The following is a 25,729-nucleotide window of genomic DNA, read 5'->3' on the forward strand; positions in this document are numbered from 1 at the left end:
TACCCCTCTCTGCATTCTCCAGGTGAGCTCCTGGGTGACGTGGCTGATCCTCACTGCAGGCTCCATGGAGGAGAAGCGGGAAGTCTTCTCGTACTTGGTGCATGTGGCCAAATGCTGCTGGAACATGGGCAACTACAACGCCGTCATGGAGTTCTTGGCCGGCCTCAGGTATGGGCAGTGGAAATGTGGTCACCTGGGGGTTTCCTCTTACCAGCTGCATGGCTCTGAATCAGTTGCCCAGGTAACTACATTGACCCAAACCAGGCAATTGGTAGTGATTATTTGGGGAAAATATATTGTTTCCTGCTAGCCACAATCCCTGTCCCTCAAAGATGCTGCAGAATTCAGCAGTCAAGATCCTCACTAGCTGTGTCTGCTCTGACCTCATGCTCTTGGCCTAATTCCATCAGCCCCATCACTGACTCCACTCTTTCCCTGTCTGTCCTGGAAGCCCTATTGTTCTCTATTTCTTCCCAGCTCTCCCTTAAGAATTACCCCAGCACTATAAGCTCCCAACCACTGACTGCCCTTAGCAAGAACAGAGGCTGACATTGATAATATACATTTAATAATGTTAGCTCCCATTGTTATTGAACACTTACTGTGTGTCAAGCATTGGACTAAGCATGTTCCATGCATCACATCTTTTAATTCTCAGAACAATTTTTTGAGGTAGATACTATTAGTATTCCCACACCATACAAAAGAAGAATATTCTAACTATGATAAGAAGTTAGGTCATTCACCCAAGGTCACCTGGCATCGCTGGAATGTGAATGCAGGCAGGCTTGATTTCAGAGCTTGTGCCCTTTAACCTTTGTGATGGCCTGCTCTTACACCTTCTCCATCAGACTATAAGATCACCATTCTGTCAATAAAGCCTCCACTTTTTTCCCTTTCAGCCTCAGTTACCTTGCATAAGGTAACTGCCCTTCACTGTTTGTTTTGACCCGGGGTGGGGGCGGGGCTGGGGAGCATGCCCATGGCACATGGAAATTCTGGAGCCAGGGACACAAGCCACAGCAGTGACAACACGGGATCCTTAACCCACTGTGCCACCAGGGAACTCCAGCTGCTCCTCACTCTTGTGGGTGGCAGTGTGGTATGAGGAAGAAGAACATAAGTGATCAAATTAGAATAACAGGGAAGGAGTTCCCGTCATAGCTCAGTGGTTAATGAATCCGACTAGGAACCATGAGGTTGCAGGTTCGATCCCTGCCCTTCTCAGTGGGTTAACGATCTGGCATTGCCATGAGCTGTGGTGTAGGTTGCAGACGCGGCTCAGATCCCGCGTTGCTGTGGCTCTGGCGTAGGCCAATGGCCACAGCTCCAATTCGACCCCTAGCCTGGGAACCTCCATATGCCGTGGGAGCGGCCCAAGAAATGGCAAAAAGACAAAAAATAAAATCTATAAAAAAAAAAAAAGAATAACAGGGAATAAAATCCTGGCTTTCCCAGGGAATAGCTGTGTAGTCTGGACAGTTACTTGTCCTCATTGAGCCTCAGTTTCTTCATCTGTCAATGGGGACAATAATAAAAAGCATCTACACTTTTATATGGGGTTTAGTCAGATAATGTAAAGTATTGAGCATATGGATCTGGCACATAGTCAGGCTCCAGAAAAAGAACCTATTATTGCTCTTTTTTGTCATTGTCTGAGATTCACCTTCCTAGTGAGGGGTCTATAAATCTATAAATAGATCTATAAATTGATCTTGCTTCATAATATTTCAGGCTTTTTCTTTGATTCTTCAGACACCACATAAGGAAATCAGCTAAATCTCACCAGATTCCTGTGCACTCCAGACCCACTGCCACTTAGTTTCATGCTTCTATATTTGGCTCAAAACCGAACTGATCTTTATAAATAAATGGGTAAAGTGTTTAATAATTCAATGGATGGGACTATGTAGATAGGAGGTAAGTTGCTAGATGTCCTTGTAATAGAATGATTGTGGAGGCAGAGTCATGTGTCTACTTTCAGGTTTGAAAATAGTTAATCGAACTACATCAAGATGTGTTGTTTTTTATTTTTTAAACAATTAGATGGGAAGGAGGTACAAGCTTATTATTAAGTGACCTTGGTTTTCAGTTGACTTTGTACATTTTGCTTCCTCAAACTAAATTCTCAAACAAGGAAACAAGAAGTATAAAGATGTACATGTAACAGTGTTTATTCAATTTTAATGTCAATATAAATGTCAACTATACTTCAATTCAAAAGTAATAAAATAACCCAAATGAACAACAATAGAAAAATGAAGGAAATAACATGATGTGACCATACAATGGAATGTTATTTAGCCATCAAAAATGATATTTATGAAAAAAATTTTAATATTATTGGAAAATAAATAACATAGGTAAAACTGTCTGGTAACAAAGCTGTCTATACTTATAACCTCAGTGAAGCTTATGCAACAAAATTTATAAAATATTTAGATCAGAAAGACACAAACAGAAGTATTAGAAGGAAATATACCTAATGTTGTCTGTGGATGGAAGAACTGTGGGTAGATTTTCTATGTTTTTGATATTTTCCAGATTATCTGCAAAGAGCATCTGGTACCTTTACGATCATGAAAAGAAATAAAAGGTTTTTTATAAGTGTCAATTCTTGGAGTTCCCATAGTGGCTCAGCAGAAGAGAATCCAACTGGTAACCATGAGGTTGTAGGTTCGATCCCTGGCCTCGGTCAGTGGGTTAAAGGATCCAGTGTTGCCATGAGCTGTGGTGTAGGTCGCAGACACGGCTTGGATCTGGTGTTGCTGTGGCGGCTACAGCTTTGATTAGATCCTAGCCTGGGAACATCTATATGCCGCAAGTGCTGCCCTAAAAAGCCACACACACACAAAAGTGTCAGTTCTCAATCTAACAAAAATATCATTGATTTTTGCTGAAGTTTGGCTTTTGCCCTCCAATGTACCATGACTACTCCATTACTCACAGAAAAAGGATGATGAAATAATGAGAACTATGTCTCATTCATGTATTCAGTTCTTTTATTTAAACCTCCAATCTGTGCTCCCAAAAGGATTTTTTTTTTTCATTTTAGGGCCGCACCCACAGCATACAGGGGTCCCCAGGCCAGGGATAGAATCGGAGCTGCAGCCACTAGCCTACACCACAGCCTCAGCAACTCAGGATCCAAGACAAATCTGCAACCTACACCACAGATCACAACAACACTAGATCCTTAACCCACAGAGCAAGGCCAGGGATTGTATCTGTGACCTCATGTGAGCCATGACAGGAACTCCCCAAAAGGATTTTCACCATCTTCTAAGAAAACAGTTATAGGACAAGCTAGACCTAAAGGGGTGAAATCAGGAGACAGTTTTCCTTTTTGACCTCACTATCTTTCAAATCTGCCAAATTGTCTTTCTGGATCCTACCTCGGGGTACCCTGGGTCTTTCCCAGTCACTTGTGTGGTTAACAGGCAGTCTTATTCTTTTGCGCCCATGATCACGAATGAATCTCAGAAATGTACGGCTATGGCAAAAAAGCAGGTTGCCTAAGAGTACCTACCTAAACGTGGGCGTACCTACTTTATACCATTTGTATAAAGTTTTAAAAAAGCACAAACAATTCTACAAACTGCTTAGCAATATCTGCCTGTGTTGGGAAAGTATCAGGAATTGTGGAGGAATCTGCTCCCATGGTATTACTCAACCATGGTGTTACTGCTTCATTTTTTTCAATTGAGAGGTCAGTGCAGGGGTGTTTGTCATGTTATACTTCTTTATGTCTTTTGGATATCTTAAGTATTGCATAATAATTTTTCAGTCCAATCTGAAAATCAGAATCTCTGTCTTCCTTTCTTTTTTATCTTTTTAGGGCCACACCCCAACATATGGAGGTTCCCAGGCTAGGGGTCCAATTGGAGCTGTAGCTGCCAGCCTATGCCACTGCCATGGCAACTCAGGATCTGAGCTGAGTCTGAGGTCTACAACACAGCTCAAGACAATGCCAGACCTTTAACCCACTGAGAAAGGCCAGGGATCAAACCTGCATCCTCGTGGATACTAGTTGGGTTCATTAACCACTGAGCCACGACAGGAACGCTGAGAATTTCAACTTCTCATTTAAAGCTCCACCCTTTCGAGCCAAGTGGTGTTGATCAGACCTTGCCTTCCCTGCCAAAGGCCACAGATAGGAGGGAATGGCGGGTACCCTGGCATCTTCAGGGGCTGGGTTGGGGGGATATTGTTGAAGCTCCAAGTGAGGACAGGCCTTGCTGGGACACGGGAGTTGACCTGGGGCAGAGTGGCCTCATTCCCTCCCTGCCCTGTACAGTATTATTATTGCTAAATTGTTGTCCAGGAGGGGCAGCACTGGGCCAGACCTGGTATTTTTGCTGTACATAGTGTATGCTTGTGATATATAAGGTTTTCTTTATTTTATATATGATCAATAAATACCTTTTAAACCAAAAAAAAGAAAAAAGAAAAAAAGCTTCACCCTTTCCCCAAATTTGGAAGCCCAGCCAGTCTCAGAAAGCTGCAGTAGGGTGGGAAAATATGGTTTGTCTTTTCTCTCCCTCTCTCCAACTCAAGATCCCTGCAGAAAAAGTGGGCAGAAGAGGAGAGGTAAAGGGAGCCAGTCTTACTTGATGGGGACAGTTGTGACGTGGCTTTGGTGCCCACACAGAGAGCCATGTGGGGTGCTTCCAGGGTTAATTCCTCATTACCTGCCGTAACTTCCACCACTTCCTGTCCCGTAGAGACCTCCCAATGCACCGTTAACTTGTGAGGGGCAATGCACTCCTGGCCTGGCCGACCATCAGTCCTTGCATTCCAGCGTCTGGTTCTGGAGGTCCTACCTTCACAGATGGTTTTCATTAGGGTTGCCTCTTTCAGAGGCAGGCCCTTAGAGGTAGCTCCAGTCCAGGCGCCTTTCAGTGTCCAGTCCTGGCTCCCAGAAACACCCAGTGCTTTGTGCTCCCAAACGCTGCAAATGCATGACACACCCAAGGGATCCTTCTCCCCCACGTTGCCAGTTGGCAGCTCAGGCAGCCTCTCACAATTAAATTTCCTCAGGCAAGTCACACATCAGTTAAGTCTGTGTGATCAGAAAATGCCAGGACACTGGTTGCCCTCTCCATGCAGCTTCTTTGAGGCCTCTACACTTTGGCTGATCTCCTCCTTACATATGACTCCCTGACAGCTCTCTCCAAAGAAGAATTCTCTACCAAGCTGCTCAGACCCAGTTTCTCTGCCGATGGAGGGTGAGAGACCTCTGAGTCCAGAGCAGTTTGGGTCTCCTGGTAACAACTCACTGCCTCTCTTTAGAAGATGGGGTTTAATGTCACCTATTGTCCTCAGTAGCAATTTCTTTTTTTTTTTTGTCTTTTGTCTTTTTTTAGGGCCGCACCCACAGCATATGGAGGTTCCCAGGCTAGGGGTCTAATTGGAGCTGTAAGCTGCCAGCCTATGTCAGAGCCACAGCAACGCCAGATCCGCGCTGTGTCTGCGACCTACACCACAGCTCGCGGCAACACCGGATCCTTAACCCACTGAGCAGGGCCAGGGATCGAACCCACAACCTCATGGTTCCTAGTCGGATTCATTTCCACTGTGCCACAATGGGAACTCCCTCAGTAGCAATTTCAAAATAGGAAAAATCTCATTAACATCCTGTTCTGCAAATAAATATTTTAAGGTAGTGTCCTGCGAGACTGGCTGGTGACTTAATGTTAAAGCTGGGTTTTGTAGAAGCAATTCAACAACAGGGTCCAAAACAGGCTTCAGGCGGAGGCGGAGCAAGATGGTGGAGGAGTAAGAGGTCAAGCTCACCTTCTGCCACAAACACATCAAAAAAACACATTTACATGTAAAACGACTCACACGGAACGTCACCTGAACGCTGTGGAAGAACTTACACCTCCAAAAAGGGCAAGAAACTCAACGCTGTGGAAGAACTTACACCTCCAAAAAGGGCAAGAAACTCTTGACATAATAGGGTAGAACAAAAGAAAAAAAGAGAGAGAAAAGGAATCAGGATGGGACTAGCATTCCCAAGAGGGAGCTGTGAAGGAGAAAAGGAACCCACATCCTGAGAAGCCACCTAACTGACGGAAAGATCAGCCGAGTGGAGGGACCTCACAGTTGCCGAGAAAAGTGCAGCAGCTGGACTGAGAACAGCAAAGCAGAGTGAGAGCTGTACATCATCTGAACCACCGGCGGGACATCACAGCCCAAGACATTCGGGCGGGGCTGGGCACCGAGACTCAGGCTCTGGAGGTCAGTCCTGGGGAGGGGGCTGGGGCTGGCTGTGTGGGGACAGCCTGAGGGGCTAAGGAGCAGTATGCCATGGGCTGAGGAGGGGAATGCCACGGCAGAGGGAACCTGGGAGCAGGTCTGGACCCACAGGAGAAGCAAGGCGCCATTGTTGGGGAGGGGAGAGGAGGAGGGGCGGACCGCCATAGGAAACTCCCTCCACGGAGCATGCTCATTCCTGCGGGCTCTCAGAGGGTGGGGCGGCTCTGGCACAGGCTGTGAGCGAGAAGCCTCTGGCTTGTTTAGAGGAGACTAGGTGCTTCTTGTGCAGGCTAGCAGTGGCCAGGCACCTCTTGTGTGGGCTAAGGGCACTGGGGGGTAAGTGCAACATGGTGCCTCTTGCATGATCTACAGGTGTCAGGGACAGACCGTGGAGGTCGTCTTGGAGGCCAGAGGGAGCCATGGCTTGCCGCCACTGGGGGCCTGTGAGTGGGCCCACCTGTGACCCTAGTCACCCCAGGGGTTGGCAAAAAAGAAAAAAAGAGGGTATTTCAACCAAGCACCATACACTGTTGCTCTCACTCCCCTGGGAACACACCTGCCCTGCAGCTGACACTGCCAAATGCTTTGGGCAGCACCCAGACACTTGGTCACTGTCCCTTTCCAAGACCCTACAACTAGGAGCAGCTGGTCAGCACCACCTGCATGGGCTAAGTGGGAAAGGGATCTGCAGGAGAGGCAAGGCACCATTGTTGAGGAGAGGAGAGGAGGAGGGGCGGACAACCATAGGAAACTCCCTGCACCTTGAGTGCACATGCCCGCGGGCTCTCAGAGGGCGTGATGGCTCTGGCACAGCCCTTGCTGCTGTTGAGAGCCCAGTGACCACACACTCACTGCTGGCCCTACTCATTGCCTCCTCCTCCCTGAAAACACACTGAGCATCCTTGGGAAAACAGCCTGCTCACACCAAAGAAAGAGACAGCAAATATTCAAACTCCCACACCAAAAATAAATAGTAACCCCTCAGAAAATACAAAGGGGTGCTCTTGCATAGAAATAGCCTTGCAAGACTACAATTTGGCTTCCCCAAACTCACATAAATACACAAGCAAGATGAAGAAGCACAGAAACCATTCCCAGTTAAAGCAACAGAAGAATTAACCTAAAGCAGTCAACAATGAAACAGACCTCTGCAGTCTGACAGACACTGAGTTCAAAAGGGAGGTATTGAAAATACTGAAGAAATTAAGAGAGGATATTAACAGTAAAGCAGATTCCTTTAGAAAGAAACTAGAACATATAAGGAGGAGCCAAGAAAGACTAGAAAATTCATTTGCAGAGATGCAAAGGGAGCTAAAGTCAATAAAGACCAGAATGAACAATGCAGAGGAATAAATTAGTGACATGGAAGATAGGGTAATGGAAATCACCCAATCAGGACAGCAGACAGAAAACCAAATGAAAAAACATGAAAGCAAGATAAAAGACCTATGGGATAATATAAAGTGGGCCAATCTACACATAATAGGAATTCCAGAAGGAGAAGAAAAAGAAAAAGGGATTGAAAATATATTTGAAGAAATTATGGCTAAAAACTTTCCAAATCTAAATGATACTGAGTTCAAGATACAGCAAGCACAGAGGGCCCCAAACAAGTTGAACCCAAACAGGCCCACACCAAGACAAATTATAATAAAATTGGCAAAAGTTAAACAGAGGATTCTAAAGGCAGCAAGAGAAAAGCAAACCATTAATTATAAGGGAACCCCAATAAGGCTATCAGCTGATTTCTCTACAGAAACACTACAGGCCAGAAGGGAGTGGCAAGATATATTTAAAGTGCTGAAAGGAAGAAATTTGCAACCTGGAATACTCTATTGAGCAAGGATATCATTTAAAATAGAAGGGGAAATAAAGAATTTCTCCAACAAACAAAAGCTGAAAGACTACAGCAGTACTAAACCTATTCTAAAAGAAATACTGAAAGGGCTTCTCTAAAAAAAAAAAAAGCAAAAGAATTAGGTTGAAGGCAACCACAGTTGGAAAGCAATCGCATAAGTAAGCCAGCATACAGTTCTAAATGTGAAGATGTTAAAGAAAAAAAAGACATCAAAATCATGCAAAATGGGAAAGGAAAGTAAGAAAACATAGGTTCTTTTTTTATTTTAATGATGTGTATGCCAAGAAATTTGACAACCTAGAAGAAATGGACAACTTTATAGAGACTTACAGCCTGCCAAAACTGAGTCAAGAAGAAATAGATCAACTGGACAGACCGATCACTAGGAATGAAATTGAATATGTCATAAACATACTCCCTACTAATAACAGCCCAGGACCAGATGGCATCACAGGTGAATTCTACCAAACATACAAAGAGGAACTTATACCCATCCTCCTTAAACTTTTTCAAAAGGTTGAAGAAGAAGGAACACTCCCAAAGACATTCAATGATGCCATCATCACCCTAATTCCAAAACCAGACAAAGATGCCACCAAAAAAGAAAACTATTGGCCAATATTTTTGATGAATATAGACGCAAAAGTTCTCAACAAAATTTTAGCCATCCAACAACATATAAAAAAGATTATACACCACGACCAGGTGGGATTCATCCCATGTTCACAAGGATGGTTCAACACACACAAATCAATCAATGTCATACACATTAACAAAAGAAAAGTCAAAAACCACATGATCATCTCAATAGATGCAGAGAAAGCATTTGACAAAGTCCAACATCCATTCTTACCAAAGTGGGTATAGAGGGAACATACCTTAACATAATGAAAGCCATTTAGGAAAAACCCACAGCAAATATAATACTCAATGGAGAAAAGCTGAAAGCCTTCCCACTAAAATCTGGAACAAGATAAGGATGCCCACTCTCACCACTGTTAGTCAACATAGTACTGAAAGTCCTAGCCACAGCAATCAGACGAACAGAAGAAATTAAAGGCATCCAAATAGAAAAGAAGAGGACAATGGAATACTACTCAGCCATAAAAAAGAATGACATAATGCCATTTGCAGCAACATGGATGGAACTAGAGAATCTCATACTGAGTGAAATGAGCCAGAAAGACAAAGACAAATACCATATGATATCACTTATAACTGGAATCTAATATCCAGCACAAATGAACATCTCCACAGAAAAGAAAATCATGGACTTGGAAAACAGACTTGTGGCTACCTGATGGGAGAGGGAGGGAGTGGGAGGGATCGGGAGCTTGGGGTTATCAGACACAACTTAGAATAGATTTACAAGGAGATCCTGCTGAGTAGCATTGAGAACTATGTCTAGATACTCATGTTGCAACAGAAGAAAGGGTGGGGGAAAAAATGTATACATGTAAGGATAAATTGATCCCCTTGCTGTACAGTGGGAAAATAAAATAAAATAAAATAATAAAAAGTAATAATAATAAAGGTTCAGTAAAAATAAAAAAAATAAAAAAAAACTGTCACTGTATGCAGATGACATGATACTGTATATACAAATCCCTAAGGACTCAACCCAAAAACTACTTGAACTGATCAACAAATTCAACAAAGTAGCAGGATATAAGATTCACATTCAGAAATCAGTCGCATTTCTGTATATGAAAAATGAAATATTAGAAAAGGAATACAAAAATACAATACCTTTTAAAATTGCACCCCAAAAAGTCAAATACCAGGGAATACACCTGAGCAAGGAGGTAAAAGACTTATATGCTGAGAACTATAAAACATTAATCCAGGAAATTAAAGAAGATGTAAGAGTAAAGAAATGGAAAGATATCACATACTTATGGGTTGGAAAAATTTAAATTGTAAAAATGACCATACTACCCAAAGCAATCTGCAGATTCACTGCAATCCCTATCAAATTACCCATGACATTTTTCATAGAACTAGAACAAACAATCCAAAAATTTATATGGAACCACAAAAGACTCAGAATTGCCAAAGAAATTCTGAGGAACAAAAACCAAGCAGGAGGCATAGCTCTCCCAGACTCCAGGCACTATTACAAAGCAACAATCATCAAGACAGTGTGGTACTGGTACCAAAACAGACATACAGACCAATGGAACAGAATAAAGAACCCAGAAATAAACCCAGACACCTGCAGTCAATTGATCTTTAACAAAGGAGGCAAGAATGTAAAATGGGAAAAAGACACTTTATTCAGCAAGAATTGCTGGGAAACCTGAACAGCCGCATGCAAATCAATGAAACTGGAACACACCTTCACACCATGCACAAAAATAAACTCAAAATGGCTTAAAGACTTAAATATAAGATAAGGCACCATCAAAATCTTGGAAGAGAGCATAGGAAAAACATTCTCTGACATCAGCCTTACAAATGTTTTCTCAGGTCAGTCTCCCAAGGGAACAGAAATAAAAGCAAAACTAAACCAATGGGACCTAATCAAACTGACAAGCTTTTGCACAACAAAGGAAACCAAAAAGAAAACAAAAAGACAACTTACAGAATGGGAGAAAATAATTTCAAATGATGCAACTGACAAGGGTTTAATCTCTAAAATATAAAAACAACTTAAACAACTCAACAGCAAAAAAGCTAACAACCCAATGGAAAAATGGGCAAAAGACCTAAATAGACATTTCTTCAGGAAGATATACAGATGGCCAAAAAGCACATGAAAAAATGCTCAGCATCACTGATTATTAGAGAAATGCAAATCAAAACTACCATGAGATACCACCTCACACCAGTCAGATTGGCCATCATTTGTAAGTCCACAAATAACAGATGCTGGAGGGATTGTGGACAAAAGGGAACCCTCCTTCACTTTTGGTAGGAATTTAAGCTGGTACAACCACTATGGAGAACAGTATGGAGGTACCTTAGAAATCTATACATAGAACTACCATATGACCCAGCAATCCCACTCTTGGGCATATATCCTGGACAAAACTCTTCTTAAAAAAGACACATACACCTGCGTGTTCATTGCAGCTCTATTCACAATAGTCAAGACATGGAATCAACTCAAATGTCCATCAACAGATGATTGGATTAGGAAGATGTGGTGTATATACACAATGGAATACTACTCGGCCATGAAAAAGAACAAAATAATGCCATTTGCAGCAACATGGATGGAACTAGAGACTCTCACACTGAGTGAAGTAAATCAGAAAGAGAAAGGCAAATACCATATGATATCACTTATTTCTGGAATCTAATATATGGCACAAATGAACCGTTCCACAGAAAAGAAAATCATGGACTTGGAGAATAGACTTGTGGTTGCCAAGGGGGAAGGAGTGGGATGGATTGGGAGTTTTGGGTTAATAGATGCAGACTATTGCCTTTGGGATGGATTGGCCATGAGATCCTGCTGTGCAGCACTGGAAACTCTGTCTAGTCACTTATGATGGAGCATGATAATGTGAGGAAAAAGAATGTATACATGTATGTGTAACTGGGTCACCATGCTGTACAGTAGAAAATTGACAGAACACTGTAAACCAGCTATAATGGAAAAATAAAAATCATTATGTAAAAAAAAATTAAAAAAATAAATGAGGAATGGATGAACACCTTTTCTGCAGGTGATTCTCCACAAATATTTGTAAAAATAATATTACCCATGAGGTTTCCCTGTTGGGAAACCAGAAACCACAAAATCTCAAACATTAGTTTAATACCCACTTTTCAAAATTAACTGTATGTGTCTGTCCTTTTTAACTTTGTGTTTCAATTTATTAAAGTAATATTCACATCATTGGGGAAGTAGGTGGAGATGTGAATCATAAATAAATATTAAAACAAAGAAATATAAACAAAAAGAATGAACTTGTATGGAATTAGACTAGTTACTGTAACTTATTTCTCCTTCAGTCTAAAAAAAAAAAAAAATGTCATTGCCTTGCAATAGGTCAAGAAAAGTTTTAAAAATGTGGCAGTTTATGGACCAGTCTGACCTGGAGACCATGAGGAGCCTGAAGGATGCCATGGCCCAGCACGAATCTTCCTGCGAGTACAAGAAGGTGGTGACACGGGCACTGCATATCCCTGGCTGCAAGGTGGTTCCGTTTTGTGGGGTGTTTCTGAAGGAGCTCTGTGAGGTGCTTGATGGAGCCTCGGGCCTTATGAAGCTTTGCCCGAGGTACAATTCCCAAGAAGAAGCTCTAGAGGTGAGGCCTTTCAAATTCCTCGTCATCTGGAGAGTCACTGTGGGTGCCTGACTCACCCCTCACTAAAGCCAGAAGAGAGGCCTTTCTGAGCCCAGGGTTATCAGTTGTCACTGTTATGTTGGATAACCGTTAGGTCCTTGAAAGTTCCAGAGAAGAGAATACCAACTAGTCTGACTGGAGGTTAAAAGTAAGTTAACTTTAATGGACTGATGTATAAGTACAAGAGCCAATGGGTGTTGTTTTCTGATTTTTTTTTAAAGGTCGATGGAGTTTTGTCTCTCTTGTGGGTGGGAATGTCTGGGTTCAGGGGACATGAGAAGTTAAAGGAAAGTAGTAACTTCTTCGGATGAGTGGGAAAGAGACAGGGGAAGTCCACGTTGCCTTTCTTTCCTTTTTTGTGGGAAGCTAATGCCTCCTCTAAGTCACCTGATTTCACTGCCTCCATTCTCCTCAGCCCAGTGCTTCTTGTTCATCACCCTCCAGAGTGGAAAGGACCATGTGAGCCTGGACTCAGGACACTGGGTGTGGAAAGAAGGGGCATTGAGAAGCCGAAGATGCAGAAACCTCTCTATATGGTGTTTAGAAATGAAAGAAGGGACTAAAGGTGGTGGGGACTTGATGGAGAATTTTGAGGAGTCCCATATCTAGAAGTCCCACACCCAAACCTAGAGTCATTCTCACCATGGTGACTCTACCCACTGCTGATCTTATGCACGCACACACACACACACACACACAAACACACAAACACACACATACATACTGACACACACATATGCACCCCTTCTCAATTGCAGTGTCAAGACTCCTCTAAAATTGCAACCTCTTCCAGGTCACCTGGGGAAAAAAAGCATCTCCTGGTACCAGGAAGTCTTAAGAGGCCCTGCTAGGTTCTGGCAGTACTACTGGCTTACATCTCCCTGACTTATGAGGGGAAATATAAGTGTAGGAAATAGAGGAGAAAACTTAAAGCAAGCCCCCCAAGCTCTACCCACTCCGATTCCTTCATGCCTGAGAAGGAAGGAACACCAGATATCATGGCCTGGCTGCCCCTCTTACCTTTGATGAAGAGGGAAAAACTTCCTGATCACAAATATAGACAATAAGAGCTTACAAACCACCAGGAAGCCTCTGTGTTATCATAGGATCACGGGAAATAAAGCAAAATGCCCCCCTTTCTAGATCATTTCCTTGGTCCCCAGTAATTTTATCCTGTTACATAGAATAATAGACTCTGGTCATGGTTTTTCTCAATTCTCACTACAAGAATAAAATAACTCTGCCCTTCCTCTGTAAAGTGGCTACTTTTTCCCTAGGGAACATTGAAATAATACTGCTTTTTGAGTTGTAAATTCAAAATAGGGTGTTGATTCCTAGAGGGACTAAAGTTGTCTTAGTGAAAACAAGAATGAGTTTGTATTTCACGTGGTGAAAGGAAAAAAATGTTTTTCTGAAGGTTCTCTCCCCCCCCCCCAATAAAATAGACACAAATTCCATTATTTATGGCTGTTATGATTTCATTTTCCTAGCCAGTAGGATATTCAGATGTAGTGTGTGAAGTTGCAGTAACAAATTCTCCATATATTTTTCTGTAGTTTGTAGCTGATTACAGTGGACAAGATAATTTCTTACAACGAGTGGGACAGAATGGCTTAAAGAATTCGGAGAAGGAGTCCACTGTCAACAGCATCTTTCAGATCATCAGGAGCTGCAGTCGAAGCCTGGAGATTGAGGAGGAGGACAGCCCCAGTGAAGGGAGCAGCTCCAGGAAAAATTCCTTGAAGGATAAAGCCCGATGGCAGTAAGTTTTACATTTTAAAAATTGGGTTGCTCATTTCTTATTTTTCCTACTCCAGTTTGGTTTCAGGTAATAAAAAGCTACCACTTTTATCCATAAGTTTTGCCTCTCTATCTTTAAAATTTACCAATTCTGAATTAGGATTTACCTTTATAATATGGTTTCTTTGTTCTAAAATTACTGCTCATAATTTAACTTCTTGCTATCTCTTATCCCTTTTTAAAAGCCAGAACTATCTTGCCATTTCTAAAAATTTAACCAAGTAGATTTCAGAATTAGAACCGTGATTCTTATTTCATACCTTCTAGAAAAATAGTTTTTGTAATCACTAAGTGGGGCACAGGGTTGAGTATTAACATATTTTTAAGTCAAACATACTAAGTTCATAGGGCTGGAGTCACACCCAGAAATCAGTATTGTTGCAGCTCCCCAAAACCTCTGAGGACTCTAAGGCAGGGGGTGTAGCCAGACATGCTTACTTAACCCATAACCTAATGAGAAGTCCAGAAATCAGGGGTCTTAAGCAAGTATTGCATCTTTTCAAGGCCATTTACTCGTTGACAAGCCCAGCTCGAATAGTAGAGCCTGGCCCAGCATGAGGAATCCTTGAGCATCATTCGAAATTATGGCATCTACTGACTGGCCACAAAGGTTTTATTTGTGTTCAGTACTCGTGAGTCATACCTTGCAGTTAGTTGTGTAAGGACTTAAACATAAGACATTGATGTTTGTTTCACAGAGCCTTTCCTGGTTGTCTCTTTGTGTGTTATGAGCCTACACTGGGAAGGGTGATAGTATTTTTGGAAAATAATTCCTTTGGCATTGTAGTGCCAGATCCTTAAAATTGGTTGTAAATTGCAAACACCAAGATGAATGCCTTGTTTCTGAATCCCTAATGTTGTAGTTTTAAGGAGGTAAACTAATATTTCAGATTTCTCCAAAGTCTTTGGGCTTTTTTTCAAACTTCACTTCCTAGCTCATTCCCCCATAGAGGACTCAGGTGCTCGAAGATTAACCTTACCACAGCGTCTGGTCCCTAAAGCTCAAATGTCTCACAGGTAGCTTCCATCAATTGTTGTTTTTAAGTTTATCTCAAATCAAGATTATGTGAACACTTCCTTGCTAATTTTTGCTGACAATAGTGTCACTCTGTATATAGAGGACCATTTACAAAAAGCTCCAGGAACATCTTACAGCCACTTAGGTCCTTATATGTAAAATACATAAGATGTATATCACATAAGTATATCTACTTCTATATAACTATCTCTAAATATAGATATCTGTGTATATATCTACCTCCTCCCATAAAAGATTTTGTAGATGTTTATGAGTAAATATAAATAATTAAAGATATTAAGGAAAAGGGAAAATAGGATAGGAAAAAATAAAACATACAGAAAAGTATATTGTATAGTCTTAACAGTGACTAAATTTTGTTTTGAGATAGTGGCCATAGGAAAGAAAGAATCAGGATTCACAGTATTTGTAGGAAAAATCAAAGAGTTGTTTAGGAAAGGCGTACCTTCTCCTCATACTGACATCTGGCTGAAAGTCCATCCTTAAACCCTACTATAAGACATAGAACAGCACTGAATAGATAAAATCCTGAATTTCATGTGACTTTTTTTGATAAAACCCTTCTTTGGGTCCATGTGTGTGTATTTTTGTGTGTATATGTATATGTGTACGTGTCTGTGTGTGTGTGTGCATCCACGTGTGTGTAGGTGTGTATGTTACTTACAGGTGTCATCCTTTCCAAAATACTTTTAGGAATACTATCTTTTTTTTTTTTTTTTTGTCTTTTTGCTATTTTTTTGAGCCACTTCCGTGGCATATGGAGGTTCCCAGGCTAGGGGTCTAATCGGAGCTGTAGCTGCTGGCCTACGCCAGAGCCACAGCAACGCAGGATCTGAGCCGCGTCTGCAACCTACACCACAGCTCACGGCAACGCTGGATCGTTAACCCACTGAGCAGGGGCAGGGGTCGAACTCACAACCTCATGGTTCCTAGTCGGATTCGTTAACCGCTGCGCCACGACGGGAACTCCCAGGAATACTATCTTTGGTTGAACCTCAGAGACCAAGCCTCTGAGCTTTCCATTCACCATTCTTTCCTTTTGCCTCAGATTTTTTCACATGATAAATTTCTTACCTCATTGCATCACCTCTCATGAAATCTTTATTTCCAACTTTCCGCTTATTGCATTGCCCTTTCTTAATTGTCTTATCATCTATATCCTAAGGCCATTTCTTTTCCACTTCCCATTTTCCAGATCCTGCTTGAAAGCACTCTGGGGGCCGAGGGGGGGAGCACAAAAATGCAAATATTTCTTTTACAAAACCTGTGAAGTCATATTGAAATCCTCATATTGAATTTTATGTACCTCAATACCACTAAGTTTTCTTACCCCACGTGACTGCTACTTTGAAAAGGACCACTGAACTCGCGAGATTGGGAGTGTTTAATAGAATTCACTGAAACCACCTGCCAAGACTTGGGAATCCATTGCTGATCCAGAGACCCACATTAAAATATTCAGCCCAGGGTTGTATCTGGAAAAGGGATTTCCAAACTCCAAAGCTCAGGAGAATTGTGCTTTGTTATTGATTTGGCTGAAACGAAGACTCTATGAAAATAATCTCCAGTCCCTATTCCTATGGCAACCACCAACTGTGTGAAAATTACATCAAAGAAAGAAGGGAAAGTTTCACAGTGCTGTGGTTCATCCAGATCCAGCCTTTGGTAAGGTGTTCTAATGATATTTCTCAAATATCTCAGCTACTCCTGCCAGAAAACCCATTCAAAGCACCCACAGAAACCCTGGAAAAATGATCATAAAATGTTCAAGACCTCAGCAGGAAAGGGACATGGTAGAGAGAATCTCAAAATGTCAGGGAGATCTTGAGCTCAACTCATCCAACTCCTCATCTCCCTGTACAGGTGAGGAAGTGGTACTTGGAAGAGAGGTGGAGTCACTTGCTTAAGTGGTGCCTATCAGAGCTGGGTCGTGAGCCTGACCACGTGTTCACCTTCAGGGCAGGATCTTTTCTCCTGCAAGAAGAAAGGGTTAATCTTAAACTTCTTTTTATTTCTAGTTCCTGTAGATTAGGAACATCTGAATTCTAAACATATTCCAGTTACATTTCCTATGATCTGTAAAGCTCATTAATAATGACTTTCAAATTACCAGCATGAAGAATAAATAAGCTTTGCCTATGTGTATATAAGTCCTGAAGGGATAAAAGTAGCATACGGCACCATTTCAAAGGAAAATGGAAATTAATTCTATTTAGGTGTACAGATAATAGGAGCTACATGTTCTTATCATCAGCATTATTGACCCTCTTTAAAATGCTGCAGCTTAAAAATTATTTGTCCATTTTGGATATAAGTAGATAAGTTCAGATAGAACCTTAGAATGGGGGCAGCTTGAGATAATTAAGAGCTCAAAGCTTGCAGTCACATGGTCTGGGACTGAATCTTGCTCCCACCACTTACTATTTGTGTCAGCTGTACAGGTGATTTGATCTTAACTAAGCCTCAGTTTTGTAATCTGTATGATTGGAATGATCGTAATGCTTTATGAGATTGTCATAAGGATGATATGAGATGATGCATGCCAGAAAAGCAGTTTTGCATTGTAAAGGACATATGAATGGTGGTTATTGTAATGAATGCCTGCCATCACATCCTTCACATGCCACGCTGAGCCCTTAAGGTGTGGGCACCCTTGGCAGCAGTCACTATTTTAGGAGCACCCCTCTGTCACTCTCCACTTCCTTACTGGAGAGAGCAGTATTCTCTGCCCTCACACCCCAACAACCACCTTAGAGATGTCCCCAGAAGATGATCCAATCCGACAAGAATAAAAAAAAAAAGCTAAGCATAAGCAAGTAGGGTATCTGAGAAAAGATCATAGTTACCAGGATTTCACACACACACATACACTTAGGCGAACACATAAAATAATAAAATGATAGGAAACCAATACATTATTTTCCACAGAGGGTGGTGTAATAATGTCCCCAACCTTACAAACACCCATCTCCTAACATCCTATAGGGACAGCCGACTGCTTCCGCCCAGCCCAGCCCAGCCCAGCCCAGCCCTTCACCTGCCAACCTGCCCCTGACTTTTCTGGGGATGCCTGTGTCCGGGGATACCTAGGACCACCCGCCCTCTTTTTCTCTCTCTTTCTGTCTCCTTGGCCAGTATCTGAGACCCAGTCCTGCCTCTGACACCTGTAATAGAGAAAGGCATTTTCCCACTGTCTGCAGAACACTCGGTTTAAGCTTGTTTATCACTTGAATCCCAACTTGAAACTTGGACATCATTTTTATAAAGAAGCAATGTTTATTTGAGTGGCTATGTTTTGAGAGATTGACTTTGCAGATACACTCTGGACAATAATGATATTATTAATATTTGGCATGCTGTTATTTATCAAGATACTACTTTTAAACAAACACTGTCCCAAATACTTATATTAAATTGGTTAATCTTCATAGCATTTCCATTTTACTCAGAATCTCACATCCAGCAGGGCCAGAATTTAACCGCAGGCAGGCTGGCTCTGAAGTCCTCACACTACCCAGATATAATTTAGAAGCTTCCTGTGGTTGAGGTGCTATGTTAATTAAAAGCAAGAATTTTTCCAGAAGCAAACAGAGCTCTGAATTTTATTTCAGGGAACAGCTATAGCAAGTCCTTTGGAAAAGGTATACATTTTCTTCTATCTTACAGAATTGAATTTAAGCTTATCACTTAATGAATCATGTTTATGTAATCACATTAACTTTGCAGGAGGTATCAATATGTTATAAAGAAAATACATAACCAGAATGATAAATAGCCCACTTGTCCCATAATATAAGATTTTCATCAGGGAACATTGGAAAAGTGTTTATCTGTCAATTTAGGGTTTCTAACTGAAGGATGCTTCGGGGGTCTGTCGGATACAAAATTTTTTTTCATTCCTTGGCATATTCCCTAAGTTTGACTCTGTAGTTTCTTTGCTGGTAGACCACATCTTTGATTTGATTAATGCTATTTGATTCCTGAGTAACTCTTTAAGTTCCACCTTATTCCTTCTTGTAAACCTGCAGAAACTTATCTCCTGAGAGAATCAGGCATAGCAGTGCATACAATTACCATGTGATCTACGAGTTTATTTCATTACAATTGTCAGTTTTTACCTTGGGCATTAGTCCCTGGAAGAATGCTTTTTAAAAGAATTACTAACACTTATCAGTAGCTCTTTTCATGTTCTAAAACAGAAACTGATACAAAGAAAGTCAGTGTCCACTTTCTCCCAACTTATATCATCTCTGAGCAGCAGAAACAGGCTCCAGAATAGCCTCATAATTTTTTTCTTTTCAGACACTGATTTTCATAATGCCTGTAGTTTTTTCACTAAAAAATAACTTGATTTAGCTCAGAACTAAAATTAAATGGGATATGGAAAACACCATTTCTCTTGTGATATTAAAATCCAAAGTTCTATGTCCAGATTAACATCTGTTATATTTCATGGGTACTAACACTCACCAATTGAATCTTTCTTGCTCTTAAAACAACAACAGCAACAACAAGAAATGTGACAGGGAGAATGTGGAAATGGTCCCAGAGGAAGGAAATAAAAAGATGAAAGGATGTGGCCCTGAAAAAGTCCCTCTAGAGGAACAGCTGGGCTGATTTAGCCTAGGGAAACGGAAGTGGGAAAGAGAAGTAGCAGGATGAAATCTTGGTCTTTTTGTGTTAATTATAGTCGTATACTTTTCTGAGCCAGATGCTGTGCTGGAGTCATTTACAAGTATTATCTTATTTGAGCTTCACCATTACTACCGTGAAATGGGTATTGTCTTTTTTGCCATTAATAGAAGAGTAAAGTGAGGTTCAAAGAGGTTGAGTGATTTGACTAGGTTACACAGTAAAGAGGTAGTGGAACTGAACATCAAACAAAGGGTGACCCCGAAGGGCATTTTCCTAACCACCATGCTATATGTAAAGCATAGACAGAAGTACTGTGCAAGAGAACCTAAGTATTAATTTTCCTTTGTTACTGAGAGCAATTTCAAAGGGATGGAACTAAGGTGAACACAAAGGATTTTCTTCCTTTTTCTTTCTTCACCTTTTATGGTGAAATGTGACACTAAGAAAACTGCGTTAAAGAGAGATGGAGTTGCACATTGCCCCCAGATCTTGGTTTCTTATTAGAGAAAGAGTATTTTCTTTCACTAATTAGACATTCAAAAAGAAATTCAATAATTTCTTTCACTAAAGAACTAGTTTCTATTAGTGAAAGAATATTTCACTAATATTCTTCAGTGAAAGTAAGCAAAGCTCTTTGGATAAATGGGCTGATTCTAGGACTGGGACAGGAAATACACAAGATGAACCTAGAGAATCTTGCTGTGCCAGAAAGTAAAGAAGTACTGAAAAAAAAAAATCCATAACAATGGGGTTATGTTCAAAGAAGCAAGAGCCAAGTGAAAGAGCTCCCAAAGGCCAAAGATGGAACAATTTGAGCAACAAAATAAAGTAGCGTGAGATTATAACAAAGTATATAAATATTCATGAGTCCATGTATGTAAATTATAAACTAACACATGAGGGAGAAGAGACAAATCTCCCAATTAGAAGAATTCCAAGTAAGTTATGTAGACACTCCACCACCTAGGAGGTAGAACAGAACTCTCCGCTCCTTAAGTGTGAGCTCCACACAGTTACTTCCTTCCAAAGAGGACAATATAGAAAGGAGTTTTTTTTTTTTAAGTAACTTTACAATGGGATATGACCAGCACTACCTTAGCCAGGTCAAACATCAACAGGGTAAGTTGTGTTGATAGTATGTTCCCTGGATATATGATGAGAATGGCACTCTACCTCTGTGGTCCTCCTCCCTGGAACCCAGAACCCCAGTCTAATTATGAGAAAAGTATCAAGCAAATTCAAATTGAAGGTCATTCTGCAAAATGTCTAAACACTGATCCTCGAAACTGTCAGGATTATCAAAAGCAAGGAGAGTCTAAGAAACTGTGACATAAAGAAATATGACTATTAAATGTAATATGGTATCCTGGAACTAAAAAGGGAAATAGGTTAAAAAAGGAGATCTACAGAGTTCCTGCTGTGGTAACAAATCTGACTAGTATCCATGAGGATCCAGGTTTAATCCCTGGCCTTACTCAGTGCGTTGAGGATCCAATGCTGCTGTGAGCTGTGGTGTAGGTCGCAGACACAGCTTGGATCCCACGTTGCTGTGGCTGTAGTATAGGCTGGCAGATGCAGCTCTGATTCGACCCCTAGCCTGGGAACCTCCATATGCCGCAGGTGCAGCCCTACGAAGGCGGGGGTGGGGGGGTGGGGTCTAAACAGAGCATGGACTTTAATTAATAACATATTGGTTCATGAATTGTGTCATATATACCACCCTAATCAAACATGTTAAAAATAGGGGGAACTGTATGTGAGGTATACTATCCTTGAAATTTCTCTACAAATCTAAAACTACTCTAAAATTAATTTTTTTTAAAAAAATTATTTGAATAGTTATCTAGTGAGTGCGTGTGTAACTATGACCCAGAGTGAAAATATTGTCAGCCCCCATAAAACTCTTGTTTGCGTCCTCAATTATGTCACCACCTTTTCCTCTAGAGAAAATTCATTTTTGTGAGTTTGATGATAATACATCCTGCTCTTCTTTATAACTTTACCACTATTATGCCTTTCTAAAAATGTAGTATTTTTTTCCTGGTTTTGAAATTTACATGTGCTTGAATGTTGTCATTCAGTATATATGCTTGTATGTATTGCTTAAGATTTGTCCATGTTGTTGCAGGTAGTTAGCCATTGCATGTTTGTTTTCATTGCTATGCAGGATTGTGTTGTATGAATACATCACATTTTATTTAAACATTTTATTGTTGCTGGACATTTGGGTTGTTTCCACTGTGGCTTATCTGAAAAAGATACTCTGACTATCAGATTTGTGGATTTCTTTTCTTAAGAATATGTATTTGTGTGAGGCAAAGAAGAAGAACCTCTTGTTTGAAAGCAGGAGTGAAATCTCGCTCAGGGACCAGGTTCTAGACTGAGAATCCGAGAAGCCCACTGCTGCTGTTCATGCCTCACCAAGAAGCAGATGGATGCTCAGATACCTCTAGATGATGTGAACATTCCTTTCCTGGGATATATGGACCAGCTCCTTAGTTTTTACCACCACTTTGCCAGTGATGTCTGTAAACCAAACAGCAGAAAGATTGATTTTACTAAAAAGTCCTCATGCTTTGAAGAGAATGAGTCTCTTGGGCACATCCCTGCAACAGTGACCAGATAGGAAGGAAGCAATAAAGGCTCTCTTGCCTTCCTCCCAGGATCCTTCTGGCCCTAGTAATCCAGGTTCCTGACTCAGGGAAGGCAACTTGCTAAACTGCCCAAGTATACAAGTTCTTTGTGCACATACCTACACACACACACACACACACACACACGCACACGCACACCAAAAATCTAAAGTTGAGTCAAGGAGAGCTGTTATTGCTCATCTGGCCACTGTGATGGTATTTCCCAATAAGTGTCTTTGAACTGATCACATTTTTAACAGAGGCACTTCTCAGCCCCACTTATTAAGTCTTGTTTTGTCTTAGCCCCATTGTATTCAATGGCTTTTGTTTACGATCAAGTAGAAAGCAAAGAACCTACTGATGAAGACCCCAGGCTAAAGAGTCCAAAGAGACCAAAATGCTTAACCTGGAGCCAGTTACCTACCCCTTCTGAACCTTAGCTTCCCCATAGATTAAAAAAAGAATAAGAAAATTTACTTTGCAAGTAGGCCAAATTAAGTGCAAAATGTATTTAACACCACTCCTGACACAAGAGGGATAATTAATAAATAATGAAAGTTGTTGTTTGTGTTAAAATGCAATAATTAATCTAAGAGTTCCTTTCTTTAGGCCTGTGGTCAGATATATTGTTAAGTATAAATTTTTAGAATGCAGATATAAAAATTTACTCTCTGACTTTTAGCATTTCATATTTCCTATGTCAACTTGAATTCATAGTGGAAATAAAATGATGTCCTGGAGTTCCCGTCGTGGCGCAGTGGTTAACGAATCCGACTAGGAACCAGGAGGTTGCGGGTTCGGTCCCTGCCCTTGCTCAGTGGGTTAACGATCTGGCGTTGCCGTGAGCTGTGGTGTAGGTTGCAGACACGGCTCAGATTCCGAGTTGCTGTGGCTCTGGTGTAGGCCGGTGACTACAGCTCCAATTCAACCCCTAGCCTGGGAATCTCCATATGCCGGGGAGCAGCCCAAGAAATAGCTAAAAAGACAAAAAAAAAAGATGTTCAGTGTCGGTGAAAACTTTGTGTTCTCATTTCTAGTTATAAGACACGCCAATCTTGTATCTCTTTCCCACAGGTTTATAATTGGAGATTTATTGGATTCTGAAAATGACATCTTTGAGCAGCCCAAAGATTGGGACCCTCATGGATCAGAAGAGCCACAGAAGGCCTTTGACCATGGGACAGAGCTCATCCCGTGGTATGTGTTGTCCATCCAAGCTGATGTGCACCAGTTCCTGCTACAGGGGGCCACAGTCATCCACTATGACCAAGACACACACCTCTCTGCCCGCTGCTTCCTTCAGCTTCAGCCTGACAACAGCACCTTGACCTGGATAAAGCCCACTACTGCTTCCCTAGCCAGTGCTAAAGCAAAACTTGGTGTGCTTAGTAACACATCTGAGCCTGGAAAATTCCCATTATTGGGCAATGCTGGATTAAGTGGCCTGGTGGAGGGGGTCTTGGATCTGTTTTCAGCAAAGGCTGTGTACATGGGACACCCTAACATTGATATACACACTGTGTGTGTTCAGAACAAACTGAGTAACATGTCTCTCTCAGAGACTGGTGTGACACTGCTCTATGGGCTTCAGACCACGGACAATAGGTTATTGCACTTTGTGGCACCAAAGCACACAGCTAAAATGCTCTTTAGCGGATTGTTGCAACTCACTAGAGCCGTGAGAAAGATGAGGAAGTTCCCTGACCAAAGACAGCAGTGGCTTCGGAAACAGTACGTCAGCCTCTACCAGGTAAGGGGTGCAGCCTTCCTTCTCTCCTCAGTATCATAATTCTTCAGATATGAATCTTGTAAAAACACACTTGGCATGTAGATCACCAGGGTTCATAGACCTGTTCATAGACTGGCTCTTGTTTAACCGAGCCAACACAGTGTAAAGCCATAATGTAAATTCAGAATGGTGTCTGGGGAGTTCCTGTTGTGGCGCAGCAGAAATGAACCCAACTAGTATCCATGAGGATGCAGGTTTGATCCCTAGCCTCACTCAGTGGGTCAGGGATCTGGCATTGCCGTGAGCTGTGGTGTAGGTTGTAGATGTGGCTCAGATCCTAGCGTAGTGGTGTAGGTCTTTGTGGCTGTGGTGTAGGCCAGCAGCTGCAGCTCTGATTCAACCCCTAGCCTGGGAATCTCCATATGCCTCGAGTGCAGCCGTAAAAAGCAAAAAAAAAATAAAAACGTGTCTGGTTCGTAGTAGGCCCTATTATTATTTTGTATGAAAATAATGACTGTGGTTATTGTACCTCTCACATCTGGAAAGAAACCAGTTAATGTAAGCATTTTCACTTAGAGTGAAAATGAAAAGCACCCTAATCTGAATGCTTTTATTATTATTTAGAGACCAGCTGATATGTTGGAAACCTTCACTTTGGAAATTGAAATCCTTTTTCATCACCTAATGTTATTTATCTTACTGTGTATTGCTGCCTAACTGCAGAACTTCTAAGGTTAAAAGAAACCTTCCCAAATGTAAGATAAACTCATACCTAGAGTTCTTCCAAACTAGATTTGTAGTGGCAGCAGCGCTTAGAAGGTGGTTTCTCACAGTCATGGCTTAAATTGAATGAGTTTTTCATTAACTCTAAATTATTAGGCTCTGTGATACTCCAGCTAAGGGTGGCAGCAGGACTGGGCTGAATGAGGCAGTGAGAAGAAACAGGCATAACCAGAGTAGCATGCTTGTGGAGGAAGGAGGGCAGAAATTGCTTGGAAATTGAGTCATAATCCCCACTACAAAATGACACTGTTGGTGACATTGTCAAATGAGTTGTACAAAGTTTTTTGTTTTTCTCTATTATGTTTTTCTGTCTTTTTTTTCTTTTTTTGTCTTTTTGCCAATTCTAGGGCCGCTCCCTCGGCATATGGAGGTTCCCAGGCTAGGGGTTGAATTGGAGCTGTAGCTGCCGGCCTACGCCACAGCCACAGCAACACAGGATCCAAGCTGAGTCTGCAACCTACACCACAGCTCACCGCAACGCTGGATCTTTAACCCACTGAGCAAGGCCAGGGATCGAACCCGCAAACTCATGGTTCCTAGTCGGATTCGTTAACCACTGAGCCATGATGGGAACTCCTGTTTTTCTGTCTTTTAGAGGGAAAAATCCTTTTCTACTAGTTTCACAGAGCAAATAGAACTATGACTTAATTTACTCAAATGGCTGTTTTCATATACTTTTCACAGTTCTAACAT

The 25,729-nt window shown here is 41.5% G+C and overlaps 1 protein-coding gene across 1 annotated transcript in view; it reads left to right on the forward strand.

The window, feature by feature from the left end:
- The window catches only part of PLCE1 (phospholipase C epsilon 1), a 349,119-nt gene that overhangs the window by 239,654 nt on the left and 83,736 nt on the right, over positions 1 to 25,729 (forward strand). The window contains 4 exon segments of the mRNA XM_047759463.1: positions 23 to 168; positions 12,120 to 12,378; positions 13,974 to 14,179; positions 23,599 to 24,274. Coding sequence (XP_047615419.1) covers positions 23 to 168; positions 12,120 to 12,378; positions 13,974 to 14,179; positions 23,599 to 24,274 — 1,287 coding nt within the window.

This window comes from Phacochoerus africanus, chromosome 15 (genome assembly GCF_016906955.1).
Source record: "Phacochoerus africanus isolate WHEZ1 chromosome 15, ROS_Pafr_v1, whole genome shotgun sequence".
Classification (NCBI taxonomy): Eukaryota; Metazoa; Chordata; class Mammalia; order Artiodactyla; family Suidae; genus Phacochoerus; species Phacochoerus africanus.